The 20,268-nt window shown below is 32.6% G+C and overlaps 2 protein-coding genes across 2 annotated transcripts in view; both read left to right on the top strand.

Annotated features, from left to right (window-relative positions):
• LOC127857009 (receptor-type tyrosine-protein phosphatase kappa-like) overlaps positions 1 to 11,534 on the top strand; it is an 80,922-nt gene extending 69,388 nt beyond the window's left edge. The window contains exons 17-18 of the mRNA XM_052393263.1: positions 8,117 to 8,252; positions 8,585 to 11,534. Coding sequence (XP_052249223.1) covers positions 8,117 to 8,252; positions 8,585 to 8,665 — 217 coding nt within the window. The 3' untranslated portion in view covers positions 8,666 to 11,534. The remainder of the gene's footprint in view (positions 1 to 8,116; positions 8,253 to 8,584) is intronic.
• An 895-nt stretch (positions 11,535 to 12,429) lies between these two features.
• Positions 12,430 to 15,918, top strand: LOC127857014 (uncharacterized). The gene is made up of 4 exons (XM_052393270.1): positions 12,430 to 12,643; positions 13,212 to 13,329; positions 13,750 to 13,814; positions 14,977 to 15,918. The coding sequence occupies exons 1-4, from the start codon at positions 12,613 to 12,615 to the stop codon at positions 15,063 to 15,065; spliced, it is 303 nt and encodes a 100-aa protein (XP_052249230.1). The 5' UTR covers positions 12,430 to 12,612; the 3' UTR covers positions 15,066 to 15,918.
• The last annotated feature ends 4,350 nt before the right edge of the window (positions 15,919 to 20,268 follow it).

Here is a 20,268-nt window from a genome sequence, read left to right as displayed (position 1 = left end):
TATGACGTTTTTGTACATAACTATATCATTGACTGCTTTTTCCTCAGACGATGATGATAGGCGTATTCTTGCCAAACACCAGGGTAACCCGAACAAGCATGCACAACAGGAAGAGAATGTCTACTACATAGGACTGGAGGATATTAAGAAAAGAAAGATTGATGTCGATCAATTGATGGATTTTGTCTCATCTAAGCCGTTTGAATATTTTGAAGAAGAATTTGATGTAATTTTTTCAATGCGAATTTCATAACTTTATATCTCAAATAACTGACGCATCATATGTCAATATAATTTCGAAAAGTAAACGACAGCATCAAAACAGAAATGTAAATAGCTTTAATGAAATAAGTACTCAAACAACGTGGGTGTTTCTATATGTAGAATGATATAAAGTTCCAATTAATTTCCATCTTCATCTGATCCATTTATACATTTACAAAATGTTCAATATATTATGCTGCTATGTATAAGTAACGTCATTTCTATTCCACCTGGTTTTAGAAATTCCCCTACGGGCTAACCAGAAGCTATGACGTGGCAAGGCGAACGGAAAACTTGGGTAAAAACAGATATCAGGGCATTTATGCATGTAAGTCGGTGTCTGTCAGTGCAGTTTATGAAACAATTAAGGTTACGTATTAACCCATTAATGCCTAGTGGACTCTTCCATCCTTCTGAATTGGATCAATTTATTTCCAAAATTACGGATGTATAGTATATGTTTTTCTATATTTAGCATATTTCTTACAGAAATTCCTTTATGTAAACAGCGTAGAGACAGATGAGACGCCGTATGATGCGGCGTCTCACCTGGGTCTACGCTGTTTGCAAAGGCCCTTTTTCTGGACGCTAGGCATAAATGGGTTAAGTAAAGGTTAAGTAAAGGCATTTTACTATTAAACAAAAATAACGTATACAGTATTACTATTTACATGCATGCACATTGTTTTCACACAATTTAATTATTTCTTGATGATTAAATAGTAACACAAACACAAACTATACTGATTCGCGCCTTCGTTTTACTCTATATTTGAAAAAGCAATTAAACGTTTAAAACTTCCTACATGGTTTGTACATAAACCTACACGGTAATTTACAAATTCAACTACTACAAAATACCCTTTTTCAACCACTTACTACACTCGCAGATGGGATTATATTGCTCCTATTAAATGCGTTTAACATTGATTTTCTACATGAAGACAAGTCGGAATGCAGTATTAGATTTCCGAACAGATATTTGTATGCTTGACTGGTTTCAGATGACGAGACAAGAGTAGAGGTAAACGGAGGCGACTCGGATTACATCAATGCAAACTTTATTGACGTGAGTTAAAAACTACCTGAACCTTCGCCGTAAAATGTTAACTTCCGAACCTTGTCACTGAAAGACAATTCGTTACTGCAAATATTTTTATGATTTAATATGTAATGACATTTTTATAGTTCATTTTATGCCAAGTCTTGCATAGTAATTGAAGAATGCATAAGTTTATGATCTAGCAGAAATTATCCTATATCACAAAACATAAATCATGCATAATTTATGTTTTAACATCCTGTTCGAAATAAGAAAATTAACCCAGCGTGACGTTGTCGCAATTCGTGTAACGATGCTATAATTTTAAACGATGCTATAATTTTAAGCTCAAATGTCTCTATGTGTTTAAGATTGTATACCTTCACCACTAGGTCCAAAATGTTTATATTTCACTTCGTTACATTGTAATTGCTTTATTTCAGGGTTACAAGAAGAGGAATGCATATATTGCCTCGCTTGGTAAGTAAACACAATGACGCATAAGTAGAATAGAATTGTATTGCGCACCATATCAAAGCTATATATTATGTTTACAGCACATATTTACTTGCATTCTGTCCCTTTCGCAAGTACATTTTGAATTATTAATGTTTCTGCCTCCTTCGGCCAATAAAATACCACTATACTATACGTGTCGTAATAATTTTATTCGCATGTAAACCTTTTTGACCCCCAATTATTTTATATAGTTTACATCCACCTATATTGTAAGTAATTTTATCACTCTTGACGATCAACAACATCGACTAAAATATATTAGCCATGCTCTGTGTAATGGTGGTTGCGTAAAGTGTCGTTAAGATTAGCCTGTGCAACTCGCACAGGCTAATCAGGGACGACACTTTCCAATTGTGTGGTATTTTTCATTTCAAGAAAGTCTCTTCTTATCAAAAAATACAGTTTAGGCGAAAGTGTCGTCCCTGATTAGCCTGTGCGGACTGCATAGGCTAATCGGAGACAACGCTTTACGCACATGCATTTAACCCCTTTTTCACAGATCACGGCCCAATTATATATTTCCTAAGCTTTCTGAAAACAAGCCTCATCGATGCTATATGATTATTACCTGATAAATTTGCATGTTTTTAACGTTCAGTTAATTTCATAAATTCTCCAGGCCCAATGGCGAAGCAGATGGGAGACTTCAGTGTATTCTGGAACATGATCTGGCAACAGAAGGTCGAAACTGTCGTCATGGTTACCAATCTGGACGAAGAGGGGGTAAGTAGATGTCACATTTGGTACAAAAGTAAATGTGTCTTGAAAATACCTACATGCTCGATCATTGTTACACTTTATCGAAAATATATCCCGTACAATTGTTTTTTCATATTCATACTCGTAATATATAATTCACATGTATCAATGGTACTATTGAATATATCATTTGAGATATTCTGTTTTGGTGACGAATAGGCCCATCACTAATTTGCATTAATTTGCTAAAATAAACAATTTACTTGCGTACTATACAGCAATATTAGGAAAAGAATTGAACTGTTTAAGAAAAATATTAGAATGTTTATTTGTTAAAATCACTTTCTTTTACACATATACTTAAATATATATGTTATGTCTTCATTCAGGAGTTGTTTTGCGTCAATTAAGGACTGTAGCACGTTACATACAAGCTATTTTAGTATTTGAAATATTGTTTACAAATTTTTTTTGAATTAACTTAAAATCGTTTCTTAATCTTAATCGTATTTTAAAAAAAGAACAAGCATGCACATGTGATTGCAGAAGACAAAGTGTGAGAAATATTGGCCAGAAATAGGTGCAACAAAGCTTTATGGGCAGGTGTCTGTCCATATGATGACTGAAGAGGTGTTTGCTGAGTTTACCCGACGTACCTTAAAAATAGCAAAGGTAATGAAACATGAATATGGAAAATAAGATCAGGTAATGATATTTATTTATAAAACATCGGCATTTATATTTTAAACGAGTGCATACACATACACAATCATGGAGTACTTAAGGTAAATACAAGGTAGAATATTGAAAAGTTAAACACACGAACGGATACAATTGAAGGCATACACAATTTTGTTCTCCTTACTGCCATTCACATTTTAAATACAATACGTGAATAGACTGTGCTGTTAATGTAATAAATGCAAAAACGTTTATTGATAACTGACGAACAGCAGACAGACAATTTTTCAAGCTTATAATAACAACTCAAAATAGATTAAAGCTTCTTTTTTTTAATTTACACATAGTTTTATCCGCTTACTAATGAAGTTAAAGTTTCTGTTTTATCTTCTTCGAATGAATTATCGTTAGCGTTCGCGCAAAACAATAACTTAAGTATTGAGAAATCGATATCGACATCGTTTAACTACCTTTATTATTAAACCGTAATTCGAATATGCAAATAGTCGTTGCATTACCAGGGTAAGAGCATCCGGACCCTTCATCACCTGCATTTCACTGCCTGGCCTGATAAAGGGATTCCAGAGGACGTAACAGCTATCCTGGAGCTACGACATAGGGTGCTGAAGCAACAAAAACAGTTGGAAGGTCCTATTCTCGTTCATTGCAGGTATATAATAATATTGGTTTGCGATTCGGCCGGTTTATATGTGTCAACATAACGGTAGAAATGGATTTGTGTATTGTTTCCAGGGCTATTAGTGTCCAGTAACACATTTGTAACGACAAATATTGATAGACCTAAAACATAAAAAAAATAAGAACTTGTGAACAAAATGTAATTCATAATCCTTTTTCGATAAAGACCATCAAATTGATGGGAAATAATATTAACACGGCGTGGTGAAATGGTATGTCTTGTTTTATCAGACTTCATTGCCGTTATACGCCGAATTCAAATGCGAAATACGTTTCCATATAAAGTGCACTTACCCATTGATATAATGAATCTTGTTTGGTTTCTCTTCAGTAACTGTGAAGGCCGCACGGGGACGAATACCATTTATAATGCGTATTTGATCTCACTTCAGTGCTGGTATAGGTCGAACGGGGACTTACATTGCCCTGGACATTCTTGTACACGAAGGCGAGGCAGAAGGAGCCGTGGAGATACAAGGATGTGTACTGAACATGCGGAGGAACAGGGTCAACATGGTGCAGACAGCGGTACTGGGAAATAATGTTATATTTATGTGAAATTAAACTATTAAAAATTACTAAAAGTTATTTTAGCCTCGACCAATTTATGCTGTACATCCCCTTTTCGTTCATGCCAGAGGACTAAATATGTACATGAAATATAGGATCTGGCACGAGTTGTCATATCATACCATATTTTATATAACGGGTTCAGGAATTTTGACGTTGCAACGTCATTTCAGTAAATAACAAATGGCGATTGGTCAATAAACGAAAACTAAGCCAATGAACACGCTTTAAAATGGTGTATTACACATGTGTAATATAAAAAAATGAAATGGTTGCATTACATGGGAAACAGGGTATAGCAAGTGATAAATGGATGTACGTATATGATGTACATTGATGTGCGATGCTAGGAAATACATTTGTATTTACATATACAAATATAGAGATTACTTCTGAACCATATATACTGATTTCATCTCATTCAAACAGGTTTAAACACTTCAGTTTTATTCATTATTATGTGTTCGATACGATTATTAACACTACCGACACCTCGCCTTAAACCCACACACCTTATTTTGGCATAGTAAATTTTAGTATAAATAAGAAACATATTGTATCTATGCCAATGAGAATATATATAATGGTTACAAGGTAGAAATCAGTCTTTTTGCGCTTTAAAACTTAAACATAATCACGTTTGTCGAAATGGACGTAAACGTCTAGAAATCCTACTTTCAGTTTTAAAAGCTGTACCGTTTGAAAAATAATAAATTACTTGCTAACTTGGCTATAGATTTCATGACATTTTGTACACTTTCAAATTGCGTCTTTATGTATTGATTAACATTTATTTCATTTTAAAGTCAGAGGCAAGGTGTGTGGCTTTAAACTGAAGTCTTCATTACCTTGTGCAGCTAACTATTTCTGTTTCTATGTTTTTCTTAATTGTATTAAAGTGACCGTCGTCACTCTATTTGCAATTAGGAGCAATACGAGTTTCTACACAAGGCTCTAGCGCATGCTCTGACGATGGAGAGCGCCCCGATGTCTGTTCACCAGTTCCAAATGCACGCTACTAGTATGGATCAAAGCGCCAAGCAAAAGCTATTCAAGGTATATACTATTTTATATATAAAAATCATACTTTGGAAAGCCGTATGTATAACCATGTGTGTAGTTCAAAAAGTAGCTTTTTATTTGAACAGTACACGGATGACATGTGATTCGTTAAGTCATAATGTGTTAAATCATAAAACATAATTTGAAATATATATTTTCCAATTCTTAAAGAACATTTTACATCCAACTGATTACTAGTATATTACGTTGCAGCAACTTGTCTCTTTTGCCAACAATTTATCAAACGCTGAGATGAAAGCCCTGAAACGCAACACAACTCTTACAAACAAAAACAGAGAGGGTGCCGATATCCCAAGTAAGTATTATGGCGCTTATGATATGTTTGTTATTAAACATCGAACCTCTAATTTAAATATATAAATAAACATGCACAGTGATATGTTTAAAGTTTTAAAACGTTCATCTGAATCTGTCTAGGCGTCGAAAACCGACCCCGCCTCTATCTGCCAGGACGTTCTGACACAAGTGACTATATCAATGCCGTCTACATGGACGTATGTATACTAACATTTAAGGTGTTTGAATACCAGAAAAGGATGATATGCAGGACACGATTGTTCGGTTTCTACGTTACACTTAAAAAACGTACAAACGTCTTTTTTTCGAATATTGATTAAGCGACAGTAAAAACCCCTGGATAATTTATTTCTTTTATGCATCTAAATATGTTGTTTTCCTGTGTTACAATATCATTAGAAAGTAATCGGCACAGGTCCAAATTATTCATTCGCGTATACGCAATCGACCATTTGCATATCATTAAAGCCCATTGAATGTTAACAATAAGTTTCCTTGAAAATTCGTCCGAACTTTCAGTATTTCTATTTTGAACAACATCTTAATGGTTCGTAATCACTCATTGTAGAGTTTCAAGGTCAAACGCCGGTATATCGCGGCCCAGTCCCCGTTATCCGGCACCGTTCAAGACTTCCTTACACTGATCTTTCAAGAGAACTGCACGGTGATAGTGAGCTTCCACGATCTCATAACTGACAAGGTACTGTATTATTTTACTTATTGTTCATACACTTTCAATTACTTTTTGTAAAATGATTTTTATTTCAATTCTTAATTATATAGTGAGTGCTAGGGTGAATGGTCGAATTTAACCTGTTTAACATCCCCATTTGTGTTTTTGACATTCAAGGGCGGTGACCCAATTATAAATAAGTTTTGTGTTTTAGAAGAAATATGTTCTTTACTTTTTAAGTTATGAAATGTGTTATGTTTTTTGTGCATTTTCTTTAGCAAAAAGATTTACTCATAGAGAATAACATTGCTATTATGACATGAATAGAATTCCATATTTTGATAATAAAAATGGGATTTATTATATTAGTATATTTCAAGTATACAAAATATATGTCCATAAGAAATTCTAACGCTCGTTTACTGTTTTACATACTGTGTGATGATTCTATTATAGAACCGTAAGCTCATGTGATGATATTGGTCGTTCTGTAGGTTGGAGTCTTCTATCCCGCGGACAATCAGGTGTTGGTGGTTGGGGACTTCGAGGTGACAACTGACAGGAAAGTTGACAAGAGAGACAACTGGGTGCTGCGCATGCTTTCACTGAAATATAAGAAAGTACGAATATAAATTCCATTAGCTTGAACCAAATCAAATATAAAACGAGTAACATATGTTCTTTTGAAGATGAGTGTTTGTTTTCTAGTTTGTTTTCCCCAGTCTTTTATAATCCTGTGATCACTTTCATTAAGGCAAGGTCTTCATAATTGTGACAGGGGTTTCTATCCTTGCGATGAATCTAGATTTAAAGATAATGTTTATAAAACAATTTACATACAATAAACTATGCAGTTATAAATTATTCATGAAATTTAAATGTGTGTAACAATACCCAAATTTCACACAGATGAAAATTAAAAAATTACCAATATGTACAACATATTTTACACTCACTATTTATTGATGGGATAAAAAACAATTTGCGTTCCAAGATAAAAAGCTTTGAAGAGACTTCCGAGGCAGTTAACTAAGTTAAATAAGTCCAATGTTTTCATTTAGGACGGCAGGGTGAAAGCCGTGACCCACATCCAGTACACTGACTGGCCACAGGGTAGCAATGTACCAACAACTCCGGCAAGTTTTATCCATGTCATCCAGTTTGTTGGGCAACTTGCAGATGCTTCGAGTGGACCAATTGTTCTACATTGCTTGTATGGCAAACGTTTTTCATCTGAAAATTAATCATGCATAGTACGATTAATGCCATTCATTGAAGAAGTGTACTCGAATATATTGATGTTATAGGTCTATTTGCCGTGTTATCGACTATTTTGTAAAGTACCGACATGTTTTTACATGTTTTATAATATTTGCACGAGAAAAGATATCACATAACTATTTTGTCGTTGAACTTCTGATGAAACTTGTTATAAATAATGTATCATTATAAAACATCAAAAATTAGTGTAAGTTTTGAATGTGTTTTCCAAAACTTAAGTAACTCTTCACAATACCACAATGTGTTTTTATATCCACATGCATGCATACGTTTGGAACTATGTTGTTTCATTGCTTGCTTGTTTGCAGAGACGGCGCGAAACACTGCGGACTGTTCTGTACGGTGTCTAACTTACTTGAGAAGATGGAAATGGAACAGGAAGTCAGTGTGGTGAACGAGGTCAGGAGGGTACAAACAAGGAGGACGAAGGCCATTGCAAACATGGTAGGTTATCTACAATGTCTGAATGCCGTTAAGTATATTAGACCGTGAACGTCAAAGATGGTTACAATGTGTTTAGCGATAAACCAATAATAGGGGTTCATTGATTAGCGTTCTGGTATAAATATCATATTTAATCATTTTTGTAATATTAAATGCGCTTTAACGTATTTAAATTGAAATGATTTAAGATCAATTTAAAAAAATGTTGGATTAATTAAGTACTTCATCGTTAAAAATGGCAAAATTGTGTGTAAATTTATAGATAACTGATGATTAAATAGTGCACTAAAACATATATTAAACACAGTGGAATTAAGTGTTGTCTTTTTCAGGAACAGTTCAACTTCTGTTACGAGTGCGTCCTGCAACAGATTGGTTCCTCAAATACTTATTCAAACGTTGGAGTGAAGTGAATCACACTATTGCACTGATTAAACAAGTTGCGGATTCTCCAATAAAGAATATAGTTTCGATGACCTTCTGTGACACGTTTTATGACAGCAGCTGTAACTGCCTAGAATGTGTTTTCAAAAATGTAGATTTAACACATTATGTATGCATGTTCAGAACAACAAAATAGCAATTCTGACTTATAAACATATATTTAAAACACAATTTTTTTCATAGTACATGCACTTACTTTTTTTTAATACGACAATCTGTAAATAAGTCTCTGGTATGTAAAAGCTTAACATTATATTTATTTTACTGCCACGAATGGTAAATATTTTAGTTTACTAATTATATTTTTACACATATATTATTTTTTGTAACTTCATTTTAGTATTTCCATTGTGAACATATTATATATGTTTTTTCTGTGCAATTTAAAATGAGTATATTTGTTTCACGACGCTTTTCGATAATAAGTATGGTACCTAGCATATATGAAGACTATTGTTGATGTGAGAAAAACATCTTCAAATCAGTGTGGAGTCTATTAATTATTTAAAGGTAACAACAATCGAAATGCATTTCACATTTTCATAAAGGTATAGGCAAAGAAACAAAAACAACACGGACAAACAAAGCAAAGAGTGTGTGTTGTTGAAAGATTGGATTTTATAAGACTATTGGTGGTATGTGAAAAATAGTTAAATTAGTTACGATTTCATTCATAATTTAAAAGTAAACGGGATTGAATAGCATAACACAAGTACACGTACGTATTAAGACACAATAACAAGATTAAACATGAATAAAACAATGAGTGTGTTGCATTTAGGTAGTTGTAATAATTTTGCATAAAATGCGCTGAGCGCGTATCAAATATATATGCGTGGTTCTGTGTTCTCTCGATTATTTCGTCGCGATCAATTGTATCATTCCAAACAAAATACAAAAGCATCTATATGTGGCTTGTGTGTTCCTTTTTGCGTTCAAACGTAAAATATTCAGCCATTACAAGAATACCACTGCGTTTATTACGTGTGCCTTGTTGGAATCAGTTTTGGTTCATTAACAGAATGAAATAATTCCAGAATGTATTGTTATGTGTTTTCGCTTTTCTTACATTTTGTAAATAAAGTCGTTAATGTCCATTCAAAACGTTAGAATGTCTTGACAAGCTCAGAACACATGTATATTTGTTTCAGAATACATTACTCATATCACATACAATTGACGGAACTTGATTGAATTATTGGAGGTCGATATTGTTTGATAAAATACCCATGAAGTTTTTATATTTAAAAGTTTTGTGACAGCAGTTCATTTGATTGGTTTGCTGAAGGTGGCTTTTTGGTTAATGTCTGAATTAGAGAGCGTGTCTTTATCAAATTATTCGAAATCGTAATGATTGTGTATTAGTTTGCGTGATTTATAAACAACTTTGCTAATTTTTTTTTGTTAAGCATGTAGTGTGGTTTCGCATAACCGAGCTCTTTTTTATTGAATTCATGTTTCCACTCAACAGGTATTACAATTTTAATGTATTTTATTTAGTCTGTTTTATCTATTGACTTAAAGATTTCTTTTATGTTGAAAAGTGTAAAATTATATTTTTATATGGTGTATATGTATTCAATGTATTTATTACCTTTTTTCAAACCATGTTTAATAACGAAATGTGCATTATCTCTTTTCAAACATGAATTATTTTAAATTATTTGTTTATGCATTGGAAGTCCGCCTTCTTCCGAAGAGACGCTCAGCCAACAACACAGAATTGTTTTAAGAACTCGGATTTTATGTTAAGATCTTTTTCTTCCTGTCATGACAAATTGATTCAAAAAATAACTTTCCGCCATAATTACTAACTCAATTGTTATCTATTCTAATTGATTTAAATTTTGGTTGAAATAATAAACAATTTATCTTTTAGTGATTTTAGTATATGTCAATATGTAACATTTTTGAACCCATCCTCGTCATAATTTTGTACGATTTTTGTTTTCTTAATGGCAACCGTATATTTTAGTTTTTTTTGTCACAACGAAACGCGAAACATACCGATTGTATTTTTAGTTGCATTTAAAATACATAATGGATAAACAAGCTTGAATTAAAGAAAATAATCAAAACTGTAATTGTTCCAATTAACGATAGCTGCCAACGCGTCCTTGTATTTAAACAAGTTTTCAAAGCATGATTATTTTATTTATATTCGTTAACATTACTTTTACTGGTGTGTTGATAAATCCTTTCCCTGAAGCTGAGGCATGATTAGAGCTCCATATCAATTGTTTAAGTTTGCAAAACTCATTTGTCAGTGTTTAAGGATGTTATATATTTATTTCTATTTAATGTTCGTCGGGATATTAATTCAAACTATTACTTGACTTCATGATTTGCATTTATGTTTCAAGCGATATGCATGATTCGTCTGTTATAAAACAGGCCATATCAGAAAAAAAGAGACTGTTTTGTTCCACATTATTTGTTTCAATGCGACTAATAAAAATGGTCGGCGTTAAAAGATCGCCTTGTCCTCCCCCATTTTTACACTAAAAAACAAAAAAATGCCTTTTATTTGTAACGCATGATTTTGCTTTTTTTTTAAGAATAACAGAACCCATTGAAAAGTATATTTATTCAACCCGACATGCATAAGGTATTTAAACCTAAATTCATGATCGAGACTGTCAAGTCAACTATTAAAATCCGGAAAAAATGAGACCGGTTGCGTAAGTTTCACTATTTTTGTTTCAATAATTTAATTTCAACGTCTTTGCTATTCGCCTATGTTTATTTACTTTTTAAATTCGAGTTGATTTCTACTGATTATATAACTTATATTAAAAATATATTTTGTTGCTTTTTGTAATTAGCGTTTAAAATTGAAACGGTTATCATGCAGATGGTGTCTTTTCTGTTTCTTGGGTTATTCAATTAATATGCTTTGTTTTTGCTTATCTTTTAATTTTATTTGGCAATTGGTATCTAAAGAAAAAATTAAGGTAGCTTACAACATATTGCTTATTATATGTCGAAATACATTATACTATACTTTTTACTACACAACATTTATGAATATATCATGTAATAAAAATTTACAACAAGAAGCTAATTTGCATTTATTATTATTTTATTTATTTATTTATTTGATACTTGAGACACGTATTGCTATTAATAATTTTAAATAAAAACTGTAATATTATGAAACACTAATTTTCTACATCACCTTTTTCTATTCGCATAATCTTTATTCGATGTTGAACCTTCAAATAAATATTTCCGAGCATACATTTCAAACATGTGCTTACTTCCTGTACAGTGTTAAGCGCAAAATAACTGCAACAAGTACATGCCTTAAAGTGTCAGTACTTTCATAGTTTTATTTATCAATTTGTTAACATTTACTCGTACGACAATCAATGAGCAGTAAATAATATTTACAAAAATACGACTCCAATATCCGAATAAACTCGTAAACCGGTGTATTAAAACCACAAAAAATGATGTGGTAAACTTTAAAAAATAAATATTTATAAAAGTCGAAACTATATTTAGTATTGTCAAGCTTATCGTTGAAAACTATCTAATTGCAGGATTGGTTTGAAATTATAGTCTGATAGAGAACAACATCAGCCTATAACATATGTAATACACGATAAATCAACAATGCATGCTCATGACTATGTAGACACATGGGTAATTGTTCGTTCCGAAATTGAAAGTCTTTGTGGTTACATCAATAATGATATAATTTCCTTTAAATGCAAGATACGCAGTCTTTTCTAATGAAGCGAACGCATAAGTAGTGTTTTCTTATTCAATATTAATATTAGAAGTTTAAATAAATTGTACGTGTTCGCTAAATGTTTTGGTGTTTTAGTAAAACTAATTCTTAAAACAAACATTTACGAAGTTACGTGATTGCTGGAGATATACAGTACAAGTTCGACGTGTACCCAACGGAATGTATACCCGGATTTATACAGAGGCATATGGTAAAGAAAATAAGTGTTTTGTATTTTGTACATTTCAGAGCAAGTTTTATGCATTACCTTTAAGGGACAGTCATAACACAATAAATGGATTCCGTCTGCCCTTTTCTTATATCATACAAAATAAGAAATTTAATAGAAACTACTAAGCGAACTGTAAAAACAAAGCCCAAGCGGGCATCAAACTAATGCCCAATACAAAAAAAGTGATTTGTATCTCACAATGCATAAGCTTCTGTCATGATAAATTGAGGTTTATACGTTCGTTATTATCCCTTCTAATTTAATGGAAGTGTTTTGACGAGCAAAATACATACAATATCTAAAATATCTAAACATGGCCTGAAATCAAGTATCGACTTAGCCTTCTGAATTGTATTGTGAGTGTCAAACGCGCTCTCTTTACAGATTTAGTTCTAAATGATGCAGCGTAGTGATGTACATGAAACATCTGCTTGGTTCCGTTCAAATCGTCTTTGGCTTATTTCTCTTCTTGTTTTATTATATTAAATCAGTACGGCCTTGGTTAAATTCTGCTTAATGAGCTTAATAAAATCATACCATTTTGTAGACTCAATGGCGAGTGAAGCTGATGATATTGCTAAGTTTACGGCTACAGTAATAGCCGTTGCTATCACCATCGGCGTTGCGATAACATTTCTGAGCATTGTATTATTGGTGTATTTCAGGTAAAGCTATTTTAAATCATTTATTGAAAGCAATAATACTCATAAGAGCGTATTCTTGGCAGTACTACTTCATCGAAATGAAAAACATAACGACTCTTGAATAAATGAGATACAGATACATTTTGGAGCGTGTTACATACTGTCGTTCTTCGTTCCTACATACCTGTAAACGAAAACGTTTGCGTTTTGGATCTATGTTAGCAATCAAGACAGTCATTCGCAGAAATTGTTGATTTAGAATCATTCGAATTATTGACGCCCACACTCGGATAAGCCTATTTTATATTGCCCCATACTTGAACAAAAATAAATTGATCAACTAAATTTTGATTAAATTAACTTTATTAATTTAAGAAAGACTTAAAATACAAACCTTTGAATACTACACATCAATTAAGTGCACATATTTTTCATATATAGGATGAGAGAAAACGGAGGAAAAAGAGCAGTCAAAGAGGATAACAGCTACACTAGAATTGACAGTGGTATGGAGAATTTATTCATGTTTGCGTTTTGTATAAGATTCATGTGATAAACGAGTATTGCTGTGGTCTTGGGTTGTGGGGGGAAGCCGGAGTACCCGGAGTAAACCAAACCTGTCCGGTATGGTGACCACCTACAAAATTCACATGCTGCCGGGAACATTACTCGAACCCGGGTCGCTTTGGTGGAGAAACGAAATTACCAACCACTGCGCTAGCGGGATAGCCAATGATTATTGTATTTTTGTATAATTGTATTTTTATTATTATTATTATTATTATTATTATTATTATTATTAATATTATTATTATTATTATTATTGTATTATAGATGAGCAATCCAATAAATGTACGCGTGTTATACCAGTGAGTAATTCAGACCAATTTTGGTATTCATCCACTTAAAACTATAATTGCTTAATTTTGTGACGATTTTTTTTTATGACTTTCTGGTTAATCTGTCTAACTATGTCCAATATTGATTTCGCTCATTTGTCACTGTATATCAAATAATGGAATATGATAAACATATCGAGGACTGAACGGAACACTCTTGTAACTTTTTCTAAAATCATTGTTTAACAATTTCAGTCATATTTTCCATTGAAATTTATTGCATATGCCTAAATGATATAATGACCATATTGCTATTAACAAACAATTAAAATGTTGTGTGCAACACCAATAGTGATAAACAGTTACATTCAAATTTTCTATTTTGTATCTTCTTATTATTGTTTCAAAGTGGACAAGTGTTAATCATGATGAGTTTTGAGTAATTTTTCGGATAATGATGTCATAAATATGATGCTGGTATTTAAAATATAGTAAAGGTTATATTTTGTTATTCAACACATTCAAAAATAGCAAATAAACCAAACTGAAATCTAATACAGTTTAAGGTCAGTCAGTTTAAAAAAACGTATTTGAATTCTGGTTATCACTTATTTTCTTTAAACTTTATAAAGACACTAATTCACGCAAATCAGAAATGTTTACCCTTGCTATAAAAAGGAGATTAAACAATGTCATGTAATCCCTCTGTATAGAACTGGACAGTATTACTAATTCAAAAATGTGTCTATATAACCAACAAATATACATCAGCTCGTACTTATTAAACTCAAAATGATGCTTATGTTGTACCTGATGATGTAACTTACAGATAACCTGACTGAAGCTACTTCGGCGAGATCGAATTACAACCAATTGGCTGACACAAGAGACATTCATACATATGTCGAGCTGAACTAGAATTATTTTGTGGTACACTGAATCTGTATTTCTGCAAAAGCAAGGAAGTTATCAATAAGAAGAATGCAGACAGTATACAATGTTTGTTTCAACGAGTATTAATGCAGCCACAACTTGTTTAAACCTTCGATATTTTCCATTACTTTTTGCGGCAAAGATTATACTTTTATGGAGTATACATAACACTGGGCAAACATGAGTTTCCTTGTATGTAGGTGTAATACGATGCTGTTGTAAAGAGGCAATTATGATCAAACAAAGGGGAAATATTTTTTTTATTAAAAGTAACTGCATTCAGCACGAAGTACAACTAGGCAATAGAAACATCGCTCATTAAAAGCTTTAGGACTGCCGTGATATGACATAAACACTGTTGGACACAGCAAAAGAAAAATCCAGCAAACACATATAGATTCGTGCAAAACATTAATAGTAAAATCGTAACAAGCCGAAAAACAGAATGGACAAAAAATACAATAAAATTATATATGACACAATACGAGGATATAGTAGGTCCTTCCATCTTAGATCAGCAGGTAGACGTTCAGTGTCAGAACAGAACAGAACAGAACATTTTATTTAAGACTTGTACAAGTACATCGTCTTCAATACATATACATATATAATACATAAAACAACATGACATAGCATTAAGTGAAAGGGTTATACAAACTTATTAGTTAAACAATACATTATCGAGAATTTATTCGGTGATGAACTGTGTTTCAGTTATTAACAAAATTGTGTGTGTTTCTGTAGTTTAGAGCGTCCTTAACAAACTTACAAAGATTATTTATATCTGTCTTATTACATGAGGTCAAACGTTGTGTAAATAAAAATACAGAAGGTTTAACATAGTAATATTGTTTAATATATTTCTTTCTTATTACAGTATAACACTTGCATACAATGACAAAATGGTACTCGTCCTCAATATCACTAGAATTGCAAAAGGTACAATATCTTTCTTCTCTAGTGTCACAGTTCAGAAGATTGTATGCAACTTTGCCGAAAACGTAATGAGGGTATACATGGTTAATATAACGTATACGCCGTTATATAATTATATAACGTTACTATTACATAACGTTACTCAAGACACACCTTCCTCCCATCATAAAATATGAAAAACAAATAGACCAACGATTTATAAGTTCTTAATTTATTAAATTATTTTTCTCAAACTACGGTCAATGCGATAGGTTCAATTAACACATCGCAGGTTAATGGTATTCGCTTATATTTCGTTTGTGCCTGACCCATGCACGTAGAGTCAAGGAACGGTAATCCAGAATAGGCAGGCATTTGACACGTTCTCGCTGAGTCTGTTTAGTAAGTGCCCTCGCCTTACATGCAATAATTGAAATATTGAACTGTTTTACCAGTTTACAAGTCAGATTATACACTTCCAATGGCAAACACATGTAATTATGCTATTTCTAAGCATGAAGTTCAATGCGACCATACGCCACGGCCCTACATTACGTAACAACCACCTCCCGTCTGTACACAATATGGCTAGCCTGCATATAAACTACGAAAATAATACAAAACCCTATTTACACCTACTTCTACTACTCGAATGCACCAGTGTTGATTTTGACATCTTATCAGCGATAATCGGCAAATTATTGATTTTATATAGGTCGCTTATTGCTATTGATAGATGTGTCGCACTGAAATAAAAGCCAATTGCGGCCCAATCAAGTCAAAAGATACTGTCTATTATACCATATGAGGTTAAACGACCTGTCAAAACACAGATTTTGTATATAAAACACATTAAATGATTATCGATACACATTGATGGTTCAAATAAATAAATTGTCCTTTTCGACTGATTATAAGATAATATTTCGTACATATTGCATCAATATAAATTTAAAGTAAATTGGTGATTGGTCCCTCTCATTATACCCTCCCGTTTGCGAACTATCATCTCGTTCATTGATGGCAGCAGTTATCAAAACAATGATTTATACAGGAAAGTCATCTGCACTAAACCAAAACTGCACTTAACCAAAACTGCGACTTTGGCCATGTACTTATTACGTATAACTTATATTTTTAGCAGTATCTTTGCTTAAAAATAGAATATTCGAATATGAATTTCGGATTCGAATATTCGGCCGATTCTCGAATATTCGGTCCCATCTCTAGAAAATATCAATCGAAATCTCACACTTTACGAAAAATTACAATGTATAATTAATTCACAGTTTCCTTTCGATATTAATGTATTATAATAACTCATAAAGAGTTAAAGAGCCTAGTGCACGCTCAGTATATTGACATGAATAATAACAAGAGATTGCAGTTTAACAAAGGCAAATTCAAGAAGTCAAACTCTTACATTAAGGGCGAATATAAGCTGATAAAAATGGTGTGTGTTAGCGAATACATCCAGAAAGATGGCGCGAAACATTACGCATTTCGATTGTTTATTGTAATGCTCAAATTGTGCTTCTAAAATCTTTAACTATTTTTAACAAGCTTGGAAAACTTGATAGGGTGTTCTAGGTTAGTTTGGATAATATCCTTCAATTAAAAAAATTTGGAGATTGATGCAACCTCTAGATAAAAACGTCTTCAGCAAAATAATTGCATTTTAGATAATAACATTCGTCTTTAATAATGTTTTAATCACACGTGTGTAAATATGTTGTTCAAACACTTCATAAATATTGTGTATGCTGCTGAAAAACAGAAACAAACAGATTCTTCGTTGCATCTTTTCGAATGCTAGCAATGACCATATTATTGATCATAGAATTGTATTGATCATCATCATTTCCTTGACCGGTCGGGCTGTTGGTGGGAGTGGGAATGGGGGACGACAGGTATGATGTGTGCTGCTGAGTAATTCATCCATGGGAAGAGATGTCCACTCTTTCAGATTGTCCATCCAGCTTTTCTTCTAACGGCATCGAATTCGAATTCGACGTCACATTAGCAAATGTTCAGGACCGAATATGCCTTCCTTAAATTTCATGTGTAGCGGTTCATATGATTAAAGAAATATAAAATTATTTAAACTGAAATATAGATTTTGCCAACTAGACGCACGCTCCTAAAGTACGAATCTTAATCTACGTTAAACAGAGACGTATGCACAAATGCTCACGTATTAGTATTTACCATCTTGCTTGACACCGGTACTCATATCATTAAATGTATTAAATAAAAATGCCTTGGTTTTATATTGAATTGGTATTGAATCGTGTATCAACTATATTATTTTATGATGATGTTTAATGTATAACATTTTATGCACACCTAAATTTTTTTATGTCATTGTACGCTTTTGATTACTGGGGTGGAGTGTAACCCAAACGTTAATTGTTGCTATTTTTAATTGTCCAATCATATTGAGTTATAGAATCACGTGAGCTCTTGTACCAATGAAAATCGATCCTGGCCATACTTGTTTTTGAATTCCTTCTACACAGTAACGTCGTTATTATCGACACAAATTTCAACACCCACGGAAAAAAACATGATATATTTTCACTGTCTTTCTTTATGGCATTTTGCAATAAATGCCCTTTTTCCATTATGTCATTATAGGAAAAAAACATGATATATTTTCACTGTCTTTCTTTATGGCATTTTGCAATAAATGCCGTTTTTCAATCAGTCGTATAGTGTTTCTTCTTTCCTTTATGACATACGAGTCCGGCCGGTCTAAGACCTCTTCATTACTTATTAGGACAATACATAAATGTTTACAGTGTTATGCACAACGATTTAATATATTTAAACACTTTATAAAGACATCAATGATATTGCATTTATGGCATGTATTTCAGTAATAACTACAGGCTTATCTTTCGGTCGATTTATGTTTCATATATTCAACTAACTATATAAAAATGACACATCCTACCCGATGAAGGATACTTCGATTTCGAACAGGTATTATATTGAAAAAATATAACACACTCAACACACACAACAAAAAATAAATGAACCAATGTATTCTTTAACATGCACAATCTTCGAGAACGGACAGCAAATCCAATGATGACCGCGAAAGCAACACAGGATAATCTTCCTAACTAATTAGCCTTCTGTGTCTGATCTTAAGATGCGGTACATTTTCTGCCTTATGCTTAGAAGCCAAAACAGTTTAGTAACATAAAACAAGATTATACGACATATGTCGCAAACATCACAATAATATTGCTGATAAAAAAATAACTGTGCACCAAATTAATTTTAGAGATTGTTCATTTAAAAAATCTGTATCTATTTCTATATTAGATGCATGCATCTTACTATGGTTAATTAACTTAAAGGGGCCTTTTCACAGATTTTGGCATTTTTTAAACTTATTCATTAAATGCTTTATATTGATAAATGTAAACATTGGATCAAAAAAGCTCCAGTAAAAAATCAAAAAAAAAATTTAAAAAAGGAAAAGAACATTGCCCGGAGCAGGTTTCGAACCAGTGACCCCTGGAGTCCTGCCAGAGTCCTGAAGTAAAAATGCTTTAGCCTACTGAGCTATTCCGCCGAGTACACATTCTTGACGTATTTTATACCTTATATAAGCAATCTTCGTAGTTTCACAAAATTTAACGACAAAAACAGAACTCTCCAAATTATTCAATCGTTTCGCGTTGCAACGCTTTATAATTTTTAGGTTTTAAAATCGTCAAAAGATGCATATAATGGCTATATTAGAGCATGGTTAATGTTCAGTATTACTGTTTCCTCACAAATATCATAACTAAAACGAAAACTTACGAATCTGAAACAACTTTTTTCAATTTTGTCAATTTACCAAAGCGTGAAAAGATCCCTTTAAATAGTATGCATATTTAACTGTTTTCTTATTATGAGCTTATATATGCGTCTGATATAAACCGCATACCTTTAATAACGTAACTATTATTGTCCCCTACCGGTTTAACCTTAACCTATTGGTCTGCGCTCTGTGTATCTGTCTGTCTGTCAGTCCGTCACACTTTTGTGGATCATGGGATAACTTTAAAAGTTCTTCATATTTTTTAATGAAACTTGAAACATAAATAGATGGCAACATAGTCATTATGCACGTCATTTCATTTTGTTCCTACGTCAAAAATTCTGGTTGCTATGGCAACAAATATATATTAAAAAATCTGACAATGGCGGAGCCGGTAGGGGACATATATTGCTTGGCAATATTCTTGTTTATTATAGTTTCTTTCTTTGGCTA

Source organism: Dreissena polymorpha, chromosome 14 (assembly GCF_020536995.1).
Source record: "Dreissena polymorpha isolate Duluth1 chromosome 14, UMN_Dpol_1.0, whole genome shotgun sequence".
NCBI classification, from domain to species: Eukaryota; Metazoa; Mollusca; class Bivalvia; order Myida; family Dreissenidae; genus Dreissena; species Dreissena polymorpha.
The sequence above is the reverse complement of the archived record's forward strand: the minus strand, read 5'-3'. Positions and strand labels throughout refer to the sequence as shown.

Coding starts and splice junctions, on each gene's coding strand:
- LOC127857014 (XM_052393270.1), top strand. CDS start 12,613: ATGTATACCCGGATTTATACAGAGGCATATG. Junction 12,644..13,211: donor GATTTATACAGAGGCATATG/GTAAAGAAAATA, acceptor ACCATTTTGTAG/ACTCAATGGCGAGTGAAGCT. Junction 13,330..13,749: donor GTATTATTGGTGTATTTCAG/GTAAAGCTATTT, acceptor TTTCATATATAG/GATGAGAGAAAACGGAGGAA.